At 52.1% G+C, this 19,597-nt stretch overlaps 1 protein-coding gene across 1 annotated transcript in view; it reads left to right on the forward strand.

Annotated features, from left to right (window-relative positions):
* ZC3H12D (zinc finger CCCH-type containing 12D) overlaps nucleotides 1–10,051 on the forward strand; it is a 34,580-nt gene extending 24,529 nt beyond the window's left edge. The window contains exons 4-6 of the mRNA XM_017505753.2: nucleotides 3,284–3,518; nucleotides 7,463–7,569; nucleotides 8,686–10,051. Coding sequence (XP_017361242.1) covers nucleotides 3,284–3,518; nucleotides 7,463–7,569; nucleotides 8,686–9,560 — 1,217 coding nt within the window. The 3' untranslated portion in view covers nucleotides 9,561–10,051. The remainder of the gene's footprint in view (nucleotides 1–3,283; nucleotides 3,519–7,462; nucleotides 7,570–8,685) is intronic.
* Nucleotides 10,052–19,597: the final 9,546 nt, after the last annotated feature.

The raw sequence follows: 19,597 nt of genomic DNA on the forward strand, positions 1-19,597 counted from the left end.
CCAAAGTGCTGGGATTACAGGCATGAGCCACTGTGCCTGGCCCAAGAATGGTGAATTTCAATAGTAGTGTAATACTTACATATAATATGGGAAAAAGTAGAGAAATTACTTTGGGGAAAGGAAGGAATTTTTAAACAAGCCACAAGTGCAAACTTACAAGAAAAGATGAATAAATCTGACTATACTAAAATAAAAGCTTTTGTCATCAACAGATACCACAAAAACAAAAAAGTGAAAAGACAGGCCTCAACCTGGGGTGAGGGTGTGGGGATGGGTTATATATCACACGTTACCATTAGGGATTACTGCCTAGATCCAGAGATCTCCAAATCAATGAGACAAAAACAATGAATCAACAGAAAGATGCACTAAAGCATGAATAAGCTGTTTACAGAAAAGAAAACATACATGACCACATAAACATACAAACATATAAAAAGATACTCAATCTCATTAGCAACCAGAGAAATGCAAAATAAAACCACAGTAGGAGGCCATTTTGTACCCACCAGGTTGGCAAAAATTCAAAAGCCTGAAAATGCCAAGTGTTGGCAAGGTTGTCTTATATGTTGTTTTGGGTATGTAACTTGGCATCACCACTTTGGAAAACAATTTGGCATTGCCTTGTCAAGTGCCTTCCATACAGCTCAGCCATATTCACTCTTGGAGATACACCCTGAAGAGGCCCTTGCCTCTTCTGTGCCAGGGGCTTTCATGCAAGACTAACAGTGATGAACATATGACATAACCAAACCTCACAAACACGATGAGCGAAAAAGACAAGCCGCTTAAGCATATGTATAGTATCCATTTGTGTAAAGTCCAATGGATAACTATACGGAAAATGATCCTCAGCTGGGCATGGACTCACGCCTGTAATCCCAGCACTTTGGGAGGTTGAGATGGGTAGATGCTCGAGTCTAGAAGTTTGAGACCAGCTTGGGCAACATAACGAAAACTCGTCTTTACAAAAAATACAAAAAATAGCTGAGTGTGGTGGTGCACGCCTGTAGTCCGAGCTACACGGGAGGCTAAGGTAAGAGGATCACCTGAGCCTGGAAGGTAGAAGCTGCAGTGAGCCATGATTGTACTGCTGCACTCCAGCCTGGGCGACACAGTGAGATCTTGTCTCAGAAAGAAAAAAAAAAAGAGGTCAGGCACGATGGCTCATACCTGTAATCCCAGCATTTTGGGAGGCCGAGGAGGATGAATCACAAGGTCAGGAGTATGAGACCAGGCTGGCCAACATGAGACAATGGTAAAATCTTGTCTCTACCAAAATACGAAAAAATTAGCTGGCGTAGTGGCGTTCGCCAGCAATCACAGCTACTCAGGAGGCTGAGGCAGGAGAATCACTGAACCCGGGAGGCAGAGGTTGCAGTCAGCCAAGATCAGGCCACTGCACTCCAGTCTGGGTGGCAGAGTAAGACACCATCTTGGGGCGGGGCAGGGGGTGAGAAAGAAAATGATTCTCATAATCCATATTTTAAATAATACAGGCAAGAACATTATAAACACGGAGTTCTAAAACTAGGGTTGTCCTAGGGGCTTAAGGGAAATGGAGAGGATTGCAGACTGAGGGGGCAGAGGGGACTTCCAAACACGGGCCACCTCCTCTTTCTCAAAGGAGGTGCTGAATATGTGGCATCTTTATTTTTGTTCTTTGTACCACAGACACATTATACACTTTTTTGTTTTTTTTTGAGATGGAGTTTCACTTTTGTTGCCTAGGCTGGAGTGCAATGATGCCATCTTGGCTCACTGCAACCTCCACCCCCTGGGTTCAAGCAATTCTCGTGCCTCAGCTTCCCGAGTAGCTGGGATTACAGGCATGTCCACCACGCCTAGCTAATTTTGTATTTCTGGTAGAAGTTTTCTCCATGTTGGTCAGGCTGGTCTCGAACTCCCGACCTCAGGTGATCTGCCTGTATCGGCCTCCCAAAGTGCTGGGATTACAGGCGTGAACCACCTCGCCTGGCCTCATTATGCACCTTTAAAAAAGTCAGCAAACTGGGCAGGGTGAGGTGGCTCACACCTATAATCCCAGCACTTTGGGAGGCCGAGGCCAGTGGATCACAAGGTCAGGAGATGGAGACCATCCTGGCTAGCACGGTGAAACCCTGTCCCTACTAAAAATACAAAAAATTAGCTGAGTGTGGTGGCGTGAGCCTGTAGTCCCAGCTACTGGGGAGGCTGAGGCAGGAGAATCACTTGAACCCGGGAGGCGGAGGTTGCAGTGAGCTGAGATCGTGCCACTGCACTCCAGTCTGGGCCACAGAGCGACACTCTGATTCAAATAAATAAATAAATAAATAAATAAACAGCAATCTATGTCATATGGGAAAGGACTTAAATTTGAGGGACCTGAGTAACTATTACATGTCAAAGAGATTTTTTTTTTCTGCATGTCTCTAACGGCAAAATTAAGATCAAACAGCTGACCTTCCTGGGATGCAGATTTTAGCCTCTGATAAGTAAGGCCTTGTAATGCTTGTGCCATGTGGTACATGTTTACCTCTTGACTGGTTTTTGCAAGAGCTCTCACTAACTTGAGCTCAGTCCACTCATAAACACTGTGAGACAGGAAGAGGAGGCATTGGTATCTTCATTTTATGAGCATAAAACTGGACAGACATTAAACTGGGGTGAAGTACCCAGGAACAGGAGCCTGGCCAAGACTCCAGGCTGGATTCCTAGTCCCGGATGCTTTCTATGATATTCTTGAGTCCCTGTATCTGTCTGTGATGGGGTGCTCCATCCCCAACGTGTCCCAGGCAGGTTCCTGTATGGTGGGAGAAGATGGACCCCTGGCTCCCAGCTAGGGGCCCAGGCAGGCCTTCCAGGTGGATGCAGGGCTCCCTTTCACGCTGCAGGCATCACCAAGGTCCCAGTTAATATAGGAATGTCTTTCTCCAGGAGGTCCATTTGCCTGCTGTGGTAGGGGCACTGTGGCATGGAGCCCTCAAAAGGACAAGGACTGTGGCTGAAACCCCCCTTCTAAGTGACCCTCCCTTGTAGAGTACCGCTTTCTGGACTCCTGTCATGACATAGGCAGGACCGAAGCCATCCACCCGCTTGAACTGGGGCTTCAGGCAGACTGAGCGAATGAAGTGAACGTTATGGCAGGAAAATCTGGTGTCTTTTTCTTCCTCCCCTCAAAATCTCCCTAGCCCTCATCTGACCGGCGGGGAAATGGGTGAGAAGGTGGGTGGCCTCGCGTTGGGGGTGGTTCTCAGGGGCGGTGCCCTCAGGCCCTCACCCACTCCCCACTGCCCGCTTGCAGAGCAGCACGTGCTGGCAGAGCTGGAGCGGCAGGCGGTGCTGGTGTACACGCCTTCCCGCAAGGTGCACGGGAAGCGCCTGGTTTGCTACGACGACCGCTACATCGTGAAGGTGGCCTACGAGCAGGACGGCGTCATCGTCTCCAACGACAACTACCGGGACCTGCAGAGCGAGAACCCTGAGTGGAAGTGGTTCATCGAGCAGAGGCTGCTCATGTTCTCCTTCGTCAACGACCGGTATGGCCGGCGGGCATCCTGACACTGAGGGCGGGGGCGGGGCAGAGGCGACGCTGCTTCCAGGCAGTGGGACTTGGGGTCACCCAACCCCACAGACAGAGCTCCCCCAGGCCTGCTTTCTCCGCAGGTGCCTTCCCCAGTAGGGGAGATGCTTTGCTCTGACCTTAACTGTTCCCAGGGCCACATCTGACTCACCACAGAGATGCCCAAGTGGTGGGCCAAGCATGGAAGCACGTGCTCAGGGCATCACCTCCTTCAAAAAACAGAATGGCATGCTTCAGGATACTGAAATAGTCATCGTGGGCAAAATCTGTTTTGCCTTTCACTTATTTCAGGTTTTTGTCTTTTTTTTAAAAAAAGTTTTAAATTACATATGGGAGTGGGCAATGGAATTTTTTTTGTTTTGAGACAGGGTCTTGCTCTGTTGCCCCGGTTGGAGTGCAGTGGCATGTTCATGGCTCACTGCAGCCTCAAACACCTGGGGTCAAGCGATCCTCCTGCCTCAGCCTCCCAAAGTGTTGAGATTTTAGGTGTGAGCCACTGAGCCCTGCCCAGGATCTTTTCTTTTGGGCTGTAAAGATCTCCACCTGCCTGGCCCAGCTGCCTCCATACCTCTGGGATGAAATGTTCAGGAGAACCTGGCTGGTTCATGGAGCCCTGAAATAGTCCCCTTGCGTCAGTTCATCCCAGACCAACTGGCTATGGCTGGGGGCGGAGCAGGACGCCGGGGTCACAGGCACAAACCGCTCAGCAGGGGGCAAGGACAGACCCTGGCGAGGAGGGAGAGTCTGGAGGCCAGAACAGAGTGTGGCAGAGCACAGCCAGCGGAGCTGCTGCTCCCACGTCCACTTCTGTTCCAGGCGGTAGCCTCGCGCTCATTCTGGGCCTTCTGACTGACTTTTCGGAACGCAGCTTGAGACAAACTCCTGAGCTCTGCGGGGGCAGGGGCTGTACGACTTACGTGCGGTGCCCCCATCCTGCCTGGCCCACAGGCGTGCAATAACTAGCTGTAGAGGAACTCCCGAGTGAATGGCTGTGGCCCGGGGAAGGGGGATGGGGAGAGGGGTCTGGGCTCAGGCTGCCTGCACACGGCCAAGCACCTCCTGACTTCTGATCCAGGGACACAGTGTGATGTTGGGGAAGGAGCTGGGGCTTTGGAGCAGGCAGGTGAGGTTTCCATCTGAGTCCCTGCCACGTACTGTCTGGGGGTCAAGGGGGAACCACTCAACCTCTCTGAGCTGAATGTTCTTCACTTGGAAAAGGGATGAAAAATAATAGCACCTCTGAGATCATTGTGAGGGCCAGAGAGAATTGTGCCCCAGGAGTGGTAGCAGCTGCTCTTAGGACATGGTACCCCAGTGGGTACTGTGGTCCCCACAGCCACCCGCTTGTGCAGCCGTGGAGGTGGAGGGGCAGAGGCACGGCAGCAGCGCCCTGCAGGAGCCCCCACTGTTTTTTCAGCTACAAAAGGCCAGTGGCTCTCACTGTCCAGCTGTGGCCTGGAGTCAACTGGCTGGTCTGCTAACTGTGGGCTCCAGAAATCCTCACTGTGCTCTCAGGGGCCTGGCCATCTCTGGCCTGATGACAGCCTGGGGCCAGGGCCAAGTCCTTTTGATGCACTGCCTCCGTTATGGGCCTGCCAGAAGGCAGGGCCTGCCGCCCACTTGTGAACGAGGGCGCCCGTCCTGGTGCCCTGGGCACGTCCACAGGGCCCTTTTGGCACAGCTCCTACTCCTGAGAGAGCAGGAGAGGAAGTCTTTGGGAACTTTTAATAACCACAGTGGGCGGTTCCCCAGATTCTTGGTCAAGGCCCAACTCTGAGAAGCCAGCTGTGCAGCTGGGAGCTGAGCTGCAGAGGTGACACAGGGCCGGGGATCATCCAGCTCCCTGCAGAGTGAGACTTCAGCATGACTGTGGACTTTTAGGGGGACAGCCACCCATAAAAGCATCTCCTCCCCGATTTGGAATCCCAACCTCTCTGCAGAACCTTTGTATGACCTGGAAGTGTCTCTGGAAACAAAAGCATTCATATAAAAAGTGGACCTTACCCAGCGAGGGGTGTTTTCCTTCTGAGGAATTGGATTTTCCCTGCTGAGCCCTTGAGTGAGCATTCCCTTCCTCATTAGGGCTCCATGCCAGGGAGGAGTGAAGGGCAGGTCGGGGGCAGGGGAGCCCTGGAAACAGACCAGTGCTCTGGGAGACCCTGTGCTCCCAGAGTTTGCAGAGGAGGAGGTTAGGTCAGCGAGGAGGCTGTATGTGCAGGCAGCACCTTCCTCACTGATCCAAACTCCCTGTTCCCACTGAACCTCTTCGCCTGGAGGTTCACAGCCCAGAGCTGTGTTTGGCACGGCGTGAAACACAAGGAAAAATGAGACCTAAGCCTCAAGGAGTCCACACAACTCTGAAACTTCTGGAACTGGGTTTTTTGTTTGTTTATTTAGAGATAGAGTTGTCCAGGGTGGACTCCTGGCCTCCAGGGATCCTCCCTCTTCCTCCCTAGTAGCTGTGACTTACAGGCACAGGACACCACGCCCAGCTTTTCTGGAACTGCTTGTTAACCTCATAGAGGTTTGTAACCTTTTGTTGAGGACAATGGGAAGCCAGGGGAGCCCTTAGAGCAATTACGCTTCCATTTTCCTGGGTAAAAATCACCTGGGAAGTTCTTCAAATGCAGATTCCTGGACAACTTCAGATTCTGATGAAGCAGGTCTTGTGTGAAGCTCTGAGACTGTGTTTTAAATTAAATTTAATTAATTTATTTATGTATTTACTTTTTTGCCAGGATCTCACTCTGTCACCTAGGCTGGAGTGCAGTGGCATGAGCGTGACTCACTGCGGCCTCCATCTCCCAGGCTCAGCCATCCTCCCACCTCAGCCTCCTGAGTAGCTGGGTCTAAAGACATTCACTACTACACCTGGCTGATTATCTTTTATTATTATGTTTTTAGACAGAGCTTCATTCTTGTTGCCCAGGCTGGAGCGCAATGGCACGATAGTGGCTCACTGCAACCTCTGCCTCCCGGGTTCAAGCAATTCTCCTGCTTCAGCCTCTGAAGTAGCTGGGATTACAGGCGCCCACCACCACGCCTGGCTAATTTTTTGTATTTTTAGTAGAGACGGGGTTTCACCATGCTGGCCAGGCTGGTTTTGAACTCCTTACCTCAGGTGATTTGCCTGCCTCGGCCTCCCTAAGTGCTGGGATTACAGGCGTGAGCCACCGTGCCCTGCCTCTTTTTTAAAACTTTTTTTTTTTTTTTTTTTTTGAGACGGAGTTTCGCTCTTGTTACCCAGGCTGGAGTGCAATGGCGTGATCTCGGCTCACCGCAACCTCCGCCTTCCGGGTTCAGGCAATTCTCCTGCCTCAGCCTCCTGAGTAGCTGGGATTACAGGCACGCACCACCATGCCCAGCTAATTTTTTGTATTTTTAGTAGAGACGGGGTTTCACCATGTTGACCAGGTTGGTCTCGATCTCTTGACCTCGTGATCCGCCCGCCTCGGCCTCCCAAAGTGCTGGGATTACAGGCGTGAGCCACCGCGCCCGGCCCTTTAAAACTTTTTATAGAGACAATGTTTCACTATGTTGCCCAGGCTGGTCTTGAACTCCTGAGCTCTAGGGATCCTTCCCAAAGTGTTGGGACTACCCATGTGAACCACTGCACTCAGCTGACTGCATTTTTAAGTTGCTAGGTGATTCTGACACTGCTTGCTTGAATCACAGCAGGAGAAACACCCAAAGAGGCCCAGAGCTGTGCTGTGTGCTCTGCATGGGGTTCGGTGTGAAGGAGAGGTTTTGCTTGAAGATGCTGTGACATCCGCTGGGTGATGGTGGGCCCAGGCCGAATGCTTCCTGGTGCTCTCAGGGAGCTTGGGCCTGCACTCTTTGTACAGGTGCTGCTGCCAAATCCCAGGTGGCCTTGCAGCTGCCTCTGTGCTTATTTTCCAGGTTCATGCCTCCTGATGACCCCCTGGGTCGCCATGGACCCACCCTGAGCAACTTCCTAAGCCGGAAGCCGAAGCCCCCAGAGCCATCCTGGCAGCATTGTCCCTATGGTGAGTAATGCCCAGTGCTTCACCAGCCCTGTTTAGGGTCTTGTGTGGGGGCAGTACAGAAGCACAGACAAAAGCACTGGCCTGGGCTCAGCAGCCTGGGTGCTTGCCTGAATTCTGCCCTCCAGCTATGCCACCCTGGAGAGTTAACTTTCCTGACAGGGTTATTGTAGAACTGACATCCTGGCAGGTGATGGCATGGGGGCGAGGGTCCCTTGCCAGGGTCAGATGCAGGGGTCTCACACATAGCAAAGTTGTGCCTGAGAAATGGGGAGGCTGGATGCACACCCAGCTCCGGGTCTCAGTCCCTTTACCTGGCCCCTGGCAGCTTCTGTCCTCACTCCGCCCAGCTCCCCACCCTTCCACCTATGGACTGTGGTCACTGCTATCCATAAAGAGTTAAGCATTTATCCCAGCACCCTGGGGGATGCCAGCCTTCTAGCCAGCTCTTTCACTGACTTGCTTCACCAAGTTATTTGATGTCTTGAAGTTCAGTAAAGACTTGGGTGACATTCAGTCATTTCTTTTTAGAATTAGGTGACCATACATACATTCTGCCTGGCTCCTCCTGCCCCCTTTCACTCTCAGAAGCCCTGGGTTTGGATATTTGTTCAGGACTCTGTTAGAACAGCGTGCAGGGAGAGGGCAAGGGTTAACACAGGGAACATGGAGAACGCTGGGGACTGAGGCGGCATTGCAGGCGCAGCCTTATGCCCTGAGCACCCACGCTCTACCGCCCTCTCCCTAAGCCTGGCCCTATCCACGAGGTCCCTGGGGAAGTGGAGGCTGAAAGTCTTTGAATCCAGAGATTTGGTCTTAGTCCCTGGTCAAAGGGACCTGGGACCGACACTCCTCTGCGGACCCTGGGATTAGTGTGTCCAGCAGCCCCTCTCCCAGGCCGCCCGCGCCCCCCTGGGCACTTCTCCCCACGTCGGCCCAGCGCCCGGATCCTGAGGCGTTTCCAGAGCGCTAAGTCCGGAGTCCAGGGCGGCCTGGGGGCCTGCCTGGAGGAATCTCCACCTAGATGCCGCGGGCGGGCACTCCCTAGATGCACCAGGCAGCACCATCTCTCTGCGCCCCGGCCTCACGCCGTGTCCTCTCTGCCCCTGCCCCTTTCAGGCAAGAAATGCACCTACGGCATCAAGTGCAAGTTCTACCACCCGGAGAGGCCGCACCACGCGCAGCTGGCGGTGGCCGACGAGCTCCGCGCCAAGACTGGCGCCCGGACTGGCGCTGGCGCCGGTGCAGAGGAGCGGCGGCCTCCGAGCGCCGCGGGAGGCCCTGCAGGAGCCCGGGCGGTCCCCCGGGAGCCGATTGCTCACAGCCTCCTGCCAGCGCGGGGGTCCCTGGACCTGGCTGCCCTGCGGGGGAGTTTCTCTCTCCTGGCCTTCAGCGACGACCTGGGGCCCCTGGGGCCGCCTCCCCTGGGCCCTGCCTGCGGCCTCGCGCCCGGACTGGGCGGGCCCGACTGGGTGTCCGCGGGTGGCCGGGTGCCCCGGGTTTCGCCATCTTCGCGGGCGGGCGGCGCTGCCACCTCCGAGCTGCCCAGCCTTGGGGCGCCGGGGCCAGGCCCACCCGGCCTCCCTAGCCCTCACAACCCGTTCTCCCTGGGTGACCTCCCGCCCCCACCCGGCCTGCAGCTCCAGCCGCGGGGCGAACACCGCCCCAGGGATCTGCACGGGGATCTGCTGCCCCTGCACAGGCAGCCTGACGACCCATGGGCCCGTCCGCCCAGCTCCGACCGCTTCCCGGGGTGCTCCGCTTGGGCGGAGCCGGCCTGGGGCGATGGCGTCACTGGGGGACTCTCAGGGTACTCTGTCGAGGACGGCGAGGGAGACGCGCGCGCCCAGGCTCGCCTCGCGCTCTACAGCGTCTTTCCGCGCGACCACGTGGACGGCGTGATGGCCGCATTCCCCACGCTCTCTGACTTCTCCAGGCTCATCCTCCTAGTCCAGAGATCCCAAAGCGCGCGGGCGACCCTGGGCAAGCCCTAAGGGACCACCACGCTCTTGCAGAGAATGGCCCAGCCTCACCTTGCGTCTTGGACGGGTGGACCAGTGGTTGCCAGCCTTGACCTGAGTGGGCCCACCTTGGCACCCCCATTTCTTTAAAGATGGTCAGGGACGCCTGCTTCCACCTCCTTATCGGGGTTGGGCGGGGGCCTGGTGGCACTTGGTGACCCTCACCGAGGCTGGGACCTGCTGCGGGGAGGACCCCCACTTCCGTGGAGGGAGTGATTTTCCACGTGCACGGAGACTGCAGCTCCAAGCTGCAGTGGAATCCACAAGTGGGTCACAAAATCAATTTAGTGGGTCACCCCCACAAACACAGCGGACTGGAACAGCTCAGAGCACACCCTGTGCAATCAGGCTGAGTCTGAACTCTTGTTACCTAGCCTGTGCTCCTACCCCCTTGGCAGCCATGTAACTAACCTTAGTGTGGGTCGTGGTCAGAAGTTTGACAAAGACTGGTGATTGGTCTTGAATTTCATTACATCAGATAATGTTGGAAATAGCAGTCAGGTGGCCGAGAGAGGTTTGCCATCCGGAAGTTTTCATGTTAGCTATTGCTAACCCCACCTGCAAGGGGAGCCCAGACTTCAGGTGTGGGCTCTGCTGTGCTCGGAATTGTGTAGCTGTATCTTGCTGGGGACGAGTGGAAGGATCGCGTTGTCCCAGGGCCACCTTCTGGGGCCTTCACTCCCCTTCACACACACTTATACCACACCACACAAATACAAGCACACACAAGTATGCAGTCTCACACATGTACACACTCACACACATCACACAGACACATCTTTTGGCTCAGGGTTAAATATTTCCATTTTTTTTTTTAGACATTCATCATGTCAATTTCCAGAACAGGCCTTCTACTCTACCAGCTGAGTATCCGTGGCTGCCGCCTCCTCCTCCTGCTCCTCCTTCTTCTTTTCAAAAGAAACAGAGCCTCAGCCTCATGCAGGTGGCTCACGTCTGTAATCCCAGCAATTTGGGAGGCTGAAGCAGGCAGATCACTTGAGGTCAGGAGTTCAAAACCAGCCTGGCCAACATGGTGAAACCCTGTCTCTACTAAAAATACAAAAAATCAGCCAGGCATGGTGGCATGTGCCTGTAGTCCCAGCTACTCAGGAGGCTGACATGGGAGAATCTCAACCCAGGAGGTGGAGGTTGCAGTGAGTTGAGGTCATCCCGCTGCACTCCAGCCTGGGCAACAGAGTGAGACTGTCAAAAAAAAGAGTCTCACTCTTGAGTACAGTGGTATGATCATAGCTCACTGCAGCCTCAAACTTCTGGACTCAAGCAATCCTCCTGCCTCAGCCTCCTGAGTAACTGGGACTGTAAGCATGAGAGCCACACTTCACAGCTAAACTGGAGTTGGGTGAGTCAGGACTTTTGCTCTGAAATCTACAGGTCAGCAGAAAGCTGTCATGAGCCCAGTCCTAGAGTTTACTGCCATCTTCCTGGTGCCATTTCTTCCAGTCAGCTCCTGCTCTCAGTTTGAGGAGAAGGGGCCTACCCTTTTGCAATGGCTAAGAAGTGAGATGGTGCTGCCAGAGTGTCAATCCCCAAATCCTCAGGGGGCCCTGGCCGCTCCTGGCAGCATCCACCCATTCTGTCCATACCAGCCTCATGCCAGCCCTATGCCAGCCAGACTATGGCTCATTTGTTCACTAGAGGGCTTTGTAGCTTGGCAGTGTTGGGAGAAGCATGAGGCACTTCCCAGGGGAAGACCAGCCCCCAGCCCCACAAGCTTCCTGCAGCCTGTTGGTGCAGAGGGAACTTTTGCCAGTTTATTACCAGATTTCATGAGATGTTGGCAGGCCTGGGGGGCACCACAGAGAAAGTGCGTTCCTAGCCCATTCATTCATGCTAAATGACACCCCTGGGGGAATCTCCACTGAGAGGCCACGGGCGGGCACTCCCTAGATGCACCAGGCAGCACCTGGAGTCCAGAAGTTTGAGGCTGCAGTGAGCTATGATCATACCACTGTACTCAAGAGTGAGACTTTTTTTTGACAGTCTCACTCTGTTGCCCAGGCTGGAGTACAGCGGGATGACCTCAGCTCACTGCAACCTCCGCCTCCTGGGTTAAGAAAACAACAGTGATGTCAGGTTTTTCTGAGACTCCTTTGATCATTTTAAACCAGATTCTTAGCATGGCTTGAGCCAGATCTGTTCCTCACCCCCTTTTTTCCAAAGAAGATGGTGTACCCACAATTTTACCATATCATATTGGAATCTCAGTCCTGAAGATGGTCCAGTCTTTGTAAATAAGTTGGATTTTCCTCATGATGTGTGTGGGTTTTTTTTTAATATCAATTTTATTTTTTTGAGACAGGGTTCCGCTCTGTCACCCGGGCTGAAGGGCAGCAGCGCGATCAGGGCTCACTGCAGCTTTGACTTTCTGGGCTCAAGCAATCCTTGTGCCTCAGCCTTCTGAGTAGCTGGGACTACAGGTGCACAACCACATCCAGCTGATTTTTTCTATTTTTTGTAGAGACCCAAAGCATTGGGATTACAGGCATGGATTACGGGGCCTTTATTTTTATTTTTAACTTTTTGACAAGACACGCTTTCTATTAGAGCTGCTTTTTGTCTCCCTGGCTCAGTCTCCTGATGTAGAATCATTGTGTTGCTGATTTTCAGTTGAAAATGTTTAAACTGCTTCCTCTGAGAATAAGTTTGAGTTTTAGTAAGCTGTAAAGCTATTTGGTTCACTGTGAATAAGACAAGTACACACAAAAAAGTGAAAACACAGTACGTTTCAAGTGTAATCCCCTTTGGAATTTTTCCAAAGTCTTAGTATATGTCTTTGTGACACAAAAACAGATGGGACAGGTAAATAAAATGTTCCTAGTTGCATAGCTGTTACTGTGCTTCAAAAATAAATCAGTTTTACCACAGCTGGATTCTTTATTGTCAAGGTGTCTATTAGTTTCTCCTACTGGCTTTCCCTCTAGATTGGTCTGCCCTGTTAAAAATTGTGCATGTAGGCTGGGTGTGGTGGCTCACGCCTGCAATCCCAGCATTTTGGCTGGTTTCATGAGGCCAGGAGTTTGAGACCAGCTTGGTCAACATGGTAAGACCCTGTCTCTACCAAAAACACAAAAATTAGCTGGGTGTGGTGGCACACACCTGTAATCCCAGCTCCTCGGGAGGCTGAGGGAGGAGAATTGCTTGAACCTGGGAGGTAGAGGTTGCAGTGAGCTGAGATCGCACCACTGCACTCCAGCCTGGGCAACAGAGTGAGACTGTCTCAAAAAAAAAAACCAAAAACAAAGTGGGTGTGAAGAAGACTGAGGCTGTGGCTGGTCTCAGCAGTTGCGGGTCCGTGCTGTTCCACCTGGGGCGATATGAAGGACTCAAATCCACCTTTTCCAGGAGAAGCAGTGAGGCCACAGCGAGGACCTCCCTTTGCTGGATGTGCAGCAGGCTGTTCCCAAGGACGCAGGCTGCTTACCCATTTCCTAGACTTCAAAAATCCTCATTACAACTATGAAGCCTTCTTATAGAAGCCGCTCTTCTACTTTAAACCTGCTGCAGAGCTCTCCTTGACTGATCAAACCTGAGGCTCCTGCTGTCCTGGGTTTGCCCTGGGGCAGCTTCCCAGAGGCCTCTGGAAGGGGGATGGGGGCGGAACTGCAGAATGTCAGGGGTCGAAGGGTAGAAGCAAGACAAGCCACTCTAGTTGGCATTCTTCCAGATAAAATGGGTCCAGCTTTGGATCCAGCTTTGGTTTGACATTGAGCTCAGCTGAGGAGCTGTGCCCCAACTGCAGCTGGCATGAGATGAGGCCACAGAGGCTCCGGCTTCTGGGGAAAAAGTCCACCTATGGGGTGGGGTGGGGATAAGACCATAGAAGTCAGGGGTGGGGGAGGGAGGCATTAAGGTGAAGAAGACACAAGATAGGGGCAATTGAGAGAGGGGTTCTGGGAACTGGAGCAATTCCTTGGAATCACAGAGCCTACCAGGAGAGATTGTATAGAGCCAGGACCAGTAACATAATCTGTGGGACTCTGTGCAAAATCAAAACACAAGGCTCCCTGTTCAAAATGTGCAACAATTTCAAGATGCCAGCAGAGTATGAAACCAAACACGGGTTCCTTCTAAGCTCAGGGCCCTGTGCGAATGCACAGGTCACATGCCTAGTAATCCAGCCTGCCTGGAGTTACCTAAAAGACAAGCAAGATAACATCCTCAGTGCTGAGTGTATTCAGAACAAAACTGAAAGAAGTCAGAGGCCAACACGCGTGTACTTCATAGCTGGAAAAGGCCATGGCATCGGAGCAGGTGCTGGTCCCCAACTGCTACCTGAGGGTCTGCCCGCTGCAGCTACCCGAGGACTAAGTGGGGCTCCCTTGGCTTTCCCTGGAAGGGGCTAGAGGGGAGAAATCAAGGGACTTGGGCAAATCACACTGTGAATCATCCACTTCCAAATGAGTGAGTGCTGTCAGTCGGGGTAGCTCTAGAATCATCCCAGTTTGTATTAGCCAAGGCTCTTGGCTACAAGTGTGGGTCACAAAACCAAATGGCAGGAGGCTAGCGGTGGAAGGCAGCTGACTGGAATCAGAGCCTCAAAACCGTCAGGACTCTTGTCTGTTAACTTCTGTACCTGTTTCCTTCTGTTTATTCTCTCCTTCCAAGGTTTTTCCTGCACAATGAGAGCCATTCTCATGGTCGGCTTAAGCACACATCCTTCCAACTAAAGGACTCAAGAGACGGTTTCAGAAAGATCCCAGGGAAGGATTCTGATTGGCCTGGCTTAGGTCACGTGCCCACCCCTGGCCCCATCACCATGGGATAAGGAAATACTACAATTGGCCCAGCCTGGATCTCAGGCCCACCTCTGGCTAGGATGAGGACATATCTGGGCTTGTCACCTCATAGCCGAACCCATATGGCTGGTGGGAGCTTGGGGAAGGGAGAGGAGCAGTGCCCTGAAAGAAGGGGGGACACTGTTTAAGCAGACAACACGCATGGCCACAGCAATGTGCAAACTGCGACAAGGCTTCGGATGGTCCCGCCCTCCTCCACCCTCTACCCTGGTCCTATTTGAGAAAGGGGCGGCTGGGTTAGGAAACCCTTGTTTTTGCCCATCCATAGACAACATGGTCTCCTGTGGGAGGAAAGTGGAAGGGCCGCTGCCACAGAGCCAGAGGTATCACTATGTTAACCTCACCAATACAGTGACTGTGGCCAGAGGGCCCCTCCGGTGGCATACCACCAAAAACCCCTGTCAAGGAGGAAGAGGCTCTGCAGAGTCAGAAGGTGACTCTGAGTCACTTCTGAACAGATGCCCTCTAAGCTCAAGAAGCTCCTGGAATCACAGTAGTTCATCCCAGCCACCTGAAAATGGGGATGGGGGCCTGACCCAGTGGGATAATTAATATGTCCTGAGTTCTTGGGGACAGCTCTCTGTCCTCATGGAGGGATGACACACCTATCCCAATGCCCAGAAACAGGAAAGGTGCTGGGTAAATGAACAGAAAGGCAAATAGGCCCAGTGCTCAGAAGCCACCTGAACACTGTGCTTATTAACTGGCTGGCTGACATGGACTGACTGACTGTGATGGGCTACCTGGCTGACACTGATTCACCGACCCTGTCTGACCAGTTGACAATGACTGGCTGGCTGACACTAATTGACTGACACTGACAGACTGATTGACAAACACTGACCACCTGGCTGACAGACTCTTACAATGTTGGCCAACTGACACTGACTCACATTGGCTGACTGACACTGGCAGACTGACACTGGTGGACTGACACTAGCTGACACTGGCTGACTGACATTGGCGGTGTGACACTGGCTGACACTGACACACTGGCCTACTGACACTAGCTGACTGACAGTGGTTGACACTGGCTGACTGACAAGGGCTGGCTGACATGCTGGCTGACTGACACTAGCTGACTGACACTGGCTAACTGACATGGGCTGACTGACACACTGGCTGAGTGACATTCAGGAGTAAGACTGACAGCAGATTAAGTCAGTGACACTGACTGGACTCTGGCTGACTGATACTGGCTGGCCGACACTGGCTGACACTGGCTGGCTGACACAGTGACACACTGGCTGACACTGACTGACACACTGGCTGACTGACACTGGCTGAGTGGCACTGGCTGACAAGGCTGAAGTGTGGTCAGGACCTGTGGCTGGCTGTTGAGAGTGATTACTCAAATAGAATTAGCAAATCACAATGGTTTTGACTTCGTCTGCCATCAGTCTTACTCCTGAACGTAACATAAGTGTGATGACACCAACCCATAGTAAGCCTCCAAAGTTAGGCTTCACGGACCATTCCTGAATGAAGCAGTTACAGAAGCATTTCCCCCAAAAAGAAGCACAGGAGGGGCTGAGGTTCCTCCTCTAACGGGGTGATTTCCCATCTGGCTCCTTGTTCTCTCTTAGACAGGGGCTGTCTCCAGCTCAGTTTTTTGGAGCTCTGACTTCACACCGGTCGCCTCCTCTGCAGTCCTCTGGGCTGTGTTTTCCTCCATCGTGACCCCTCTGCTCTCCCACCTTCTCCATCTGTAACCCCCATGCCCCTCCGGCCTCCCCATCCATCAGAGCCCTCCCCTGGACCCTTCCTCCAGGGCGTCTGTCCAGGCCATTCCAGCGCCAGGAGCCCCACTTCTTCTCAGAGTGCTTCAAAGCTGTCCTTTCAGGGCAGAACTGGTCCCCTCTGCTCAGCGGCACCCTGGCAACAGTTTTGCTTTGAACGGTTACTTGTTGTGCATTGTTGGGGGTAAACCCTGCAAAAGCTGAGGCAAGGGTCCGAGGCCTCTGTCTGTTCTTGTATAAATATTCAATTAGAAAAGAATTAGAGATATAATTACATAGTTATTCCTATATATAATCATAATCCCATAGCTATTCACGTGTAAGCATAAATATATACATATTTACAATCATACAATCTTTAGTTTTACTGATAAGTCTCAGGTCATGAAGTGTGGAACTGAAGTGGCATTGGAAAGAGGTGACCCTAAGGCAAGATGCTCTAAGTCCTCTGTCATGCCCGCATAAGGGCACCTCGGCTGCGCGGCTGCACCAGTGCTGTGAAATCGCCCGCTATTTAGCCAGCTGGGGAAGGAGACGTCCAAAATGGCCGAGAAGACATCTCCTTCCTCGGGGGAGTTAGGAGAAAACTGCACTTCTCCAAGCTCTTGTGGTAGGCCTGGCGGCTGTCAGGGAAGCCTGCAGACATCCGGGGGCTTAATTGTCTCTGAGTGATGCTGTGCTTCAGGGCACGTTCCATGTCCACCCTCATGCTGCGCTTCTGCACCTGGCTCCTCTCTTTCTTCTAAGATAAGAATTAGTAATAGTAATATAAATTTTAATGCCTTGATATTCTTGACAAATATGAAAAAAGTGCTGACACTTTAGGTTTTCTCCTGCCTTGGCTACTTGAAAATCCTGAGCCCCTGTCTCCAAGACACGTGACTTACCTGACCCTATCACCGACCACCATTGTCTCACCTTACCTACCTGTCACCTGCTTTGCACTTAATAAAAGTCAGAGTGTCCAGGCACTCGGGGCCACTGCCGGACTCCATGCTTTGGTTGGCAGTAGACCCCTGGGCCCACACTCTCTTTTCTCTATGTCTTGTGTCTTTATTTTCACAGTTTCTTGTCTCCACACCTGTAGAGAAGGACTCACAGGACCCTGTAGAGCTGGACCCTATAGTGTATTATTGAACTCTTCCCTTGCATGTAGGCTGGACTTTCCACCTTGGCCATGCACACTTGGAGGGGTGGGATTCCGTCTCAGCCTTGTTCCTGCATCAGCCCTGAGGCTGGTCAGTCAGGACAAGCGAGGTGCTTAGAAACAATGCAGCCCTGACTCCCACTGGATCAGACCACTGAGCAGGTTATTGGTTCGTGCTGGATGTCCCTTGTAGGTTGGCAGGGGCTTGCATGCAGAGACCTGTGTGGAAGCAGTTTCTGTCTCCAGCCTCGCAGTGAGCTACAACCGGGAAAGAGAATGTTCAGGAATGTGCACTGGCCCTGAAGCTTCTGCTCAGAGGTCATTGCTCCTTCTGTTTCATCGGCCCGAACAAGTCACATGGCAACAACTAACTTCTAGGGACAAGAAAGCACGATCCCACTGTCTGCACGTGGTAGACATTTGGAGAATAGCACTCATGACAATTCGCCTGTGGAGGCTTAGAGAGAAATACTTGCTGACTGAAAGTCCTGAAAGAATGAATGAGTTAAATGAAGCATGGTACATCCACTTAATGGAATACCATAGGGCATTAAAGTGATATTGCAGAAGGATGTTGGTGAGCTAGAAAGTGTTGAGCATGTATTGTGAAGTAGAGAAGTAGGTTATAAAAAAGAATGTCCTGGCTGGGCACCTTGGCTCACGCCTGTAATCCCAGCACTTTGGGAGGCTGAGGCGGGTGTATCACCTGAGGTCGGGGGTTCGAGACCAGCCTGATCAATATGGAGGATCCCCATCTCTGCTAAAAATACAAAAAATCAGATGAGCATGGTGTCACATGCCTGTATTCCCAGCTACTCAGGGGGCTGAGGCAGGAGAATTGCTTGAACCTAGGAGGCAGAGGTTGCAGTGAACGGAGATTTCACCATTGCACTGCAGCCTGGGTAACAAGAACAAAACTCCATCTCAAAAAAAAGTTTCATATAATCTCTTTTTTATTAAAAATGTTTATTATAGAAAAAAAACAAGGGAATTCACTAAAAGATCATCAGATGATATCTGGATAGTGGGATTATGGTTACAGGTGATCCTCTCCCCCTCTTGGTGTCTATTTTTCTAAATCTCTGTATTTAATAACTTTGGTAACATGAAAAAAATTTTACTAAACAATGCTGTATTTAAAACTATAAAATACACATTCATTATTCAGAAAATTCAGTCATCTTTGTAAAAAATTGTTGGCCAGAATGCAGCCATTGTAAAATGCAGGCATGTTGCAGTGCCATCTGATGATACCAACGTGGATCCCTTCAGGTCGCTTTCCATACGTACCTGCATGCATGCATGCAACAGTTCATAGAAAGAAACTCCTCATGGGTCAGGTCCCTGGGTAGCACCGGGGCTGTCAGACCTGAACGCACCTGCACAGTCCAGGTGAACGGCGGGCCTGGTTGCACCGCTAGAATATCCTGGGCGGGGCCGGGCCCGGTGGCTCACGCCTGTAATCCCAGCACTTTGGGAGGCCGAGGCTGGTGGATCACGAGGTCAAGAGATCGAGACCATCCTTGTCAACATGGTGAAACCCCGTCTCCACTAAAAATACAAAAAATTAGCTGGGCATGGTGGCACGTGCCTGGAGAATTGCCTGAACCCAGGAGTAGGAGGTTGCGGTGAGCCGAGATTGCACCATTGCACTCCAGCCTGGGTAACAAGAGGAAAACTCTGTCTCAAAAAAAAAAAAAAAAAAAAAGAAAATCCTGTGCTGGCCCTGGCTCCTGGGGCGGGGAGTAAAACATCTTGGGAGGCTTCTCTCGGAAGCTGCAGGGGCTACTGAAGGAAGACCTGTCACCCTGCAGCCCCCAAGGCCACGAACACTGTCCTGGGTCTGGCATTAGGGATTGTGCTCTCACCAGGGCAAGGAGGCAGCCCTCAGTGTGGGTACTTGGCCCCGGGGCGTTATGGTCTGTCTCTTGGGAGAGGAGGAGGAAGATTTCCCTGTTCTCTGAGCTCTTTGAATTGATTGGGCTCCAGGGAATTTTTTCTTTTTTGGCCTGTCATTTTAAAAATAACTCTTCATGATATGTTTGTGGCAAAGGCAGTTGATTTATGGCTTTGCTGACCTTTGATTTGTTGTCAAAGCTCTGCCTGGGGTCACGGGGAGGTTTTCCTTTGTTTATTTACCCAGAGTGCTTTAGGAGCCTCAGTGCCAAGAGGTTTCCTTATTTCTTCCTTTGTAAGGCCTGACCGCATGGCCCCTGCCATCAGGGTTCACACCCTGGGAGGGGCTCAGCCTCGTATTTCACACAGAATGGCAGTTATCCTTTGGACGCCCTGGATCGTGTCATTCAT

The sequence above is a fragment of the Cebus imitator genome, unplaced genomic scaffold, assembly GCF_001604975.1.
Source record: "Cebus imitator isolate Cc_AM_T3 unplaced genomic scaffold, Cebus_imitator-1.0 Scaffold341, whole genome shotgun sequence".
In the NCBI taxonomy this organism is placed as follows: domain Eukaryota; kingdom Metazoa; phylum Chordata; class Mammalia; order Primates; family Cebidae; genus Cebus; species Cebus imitator.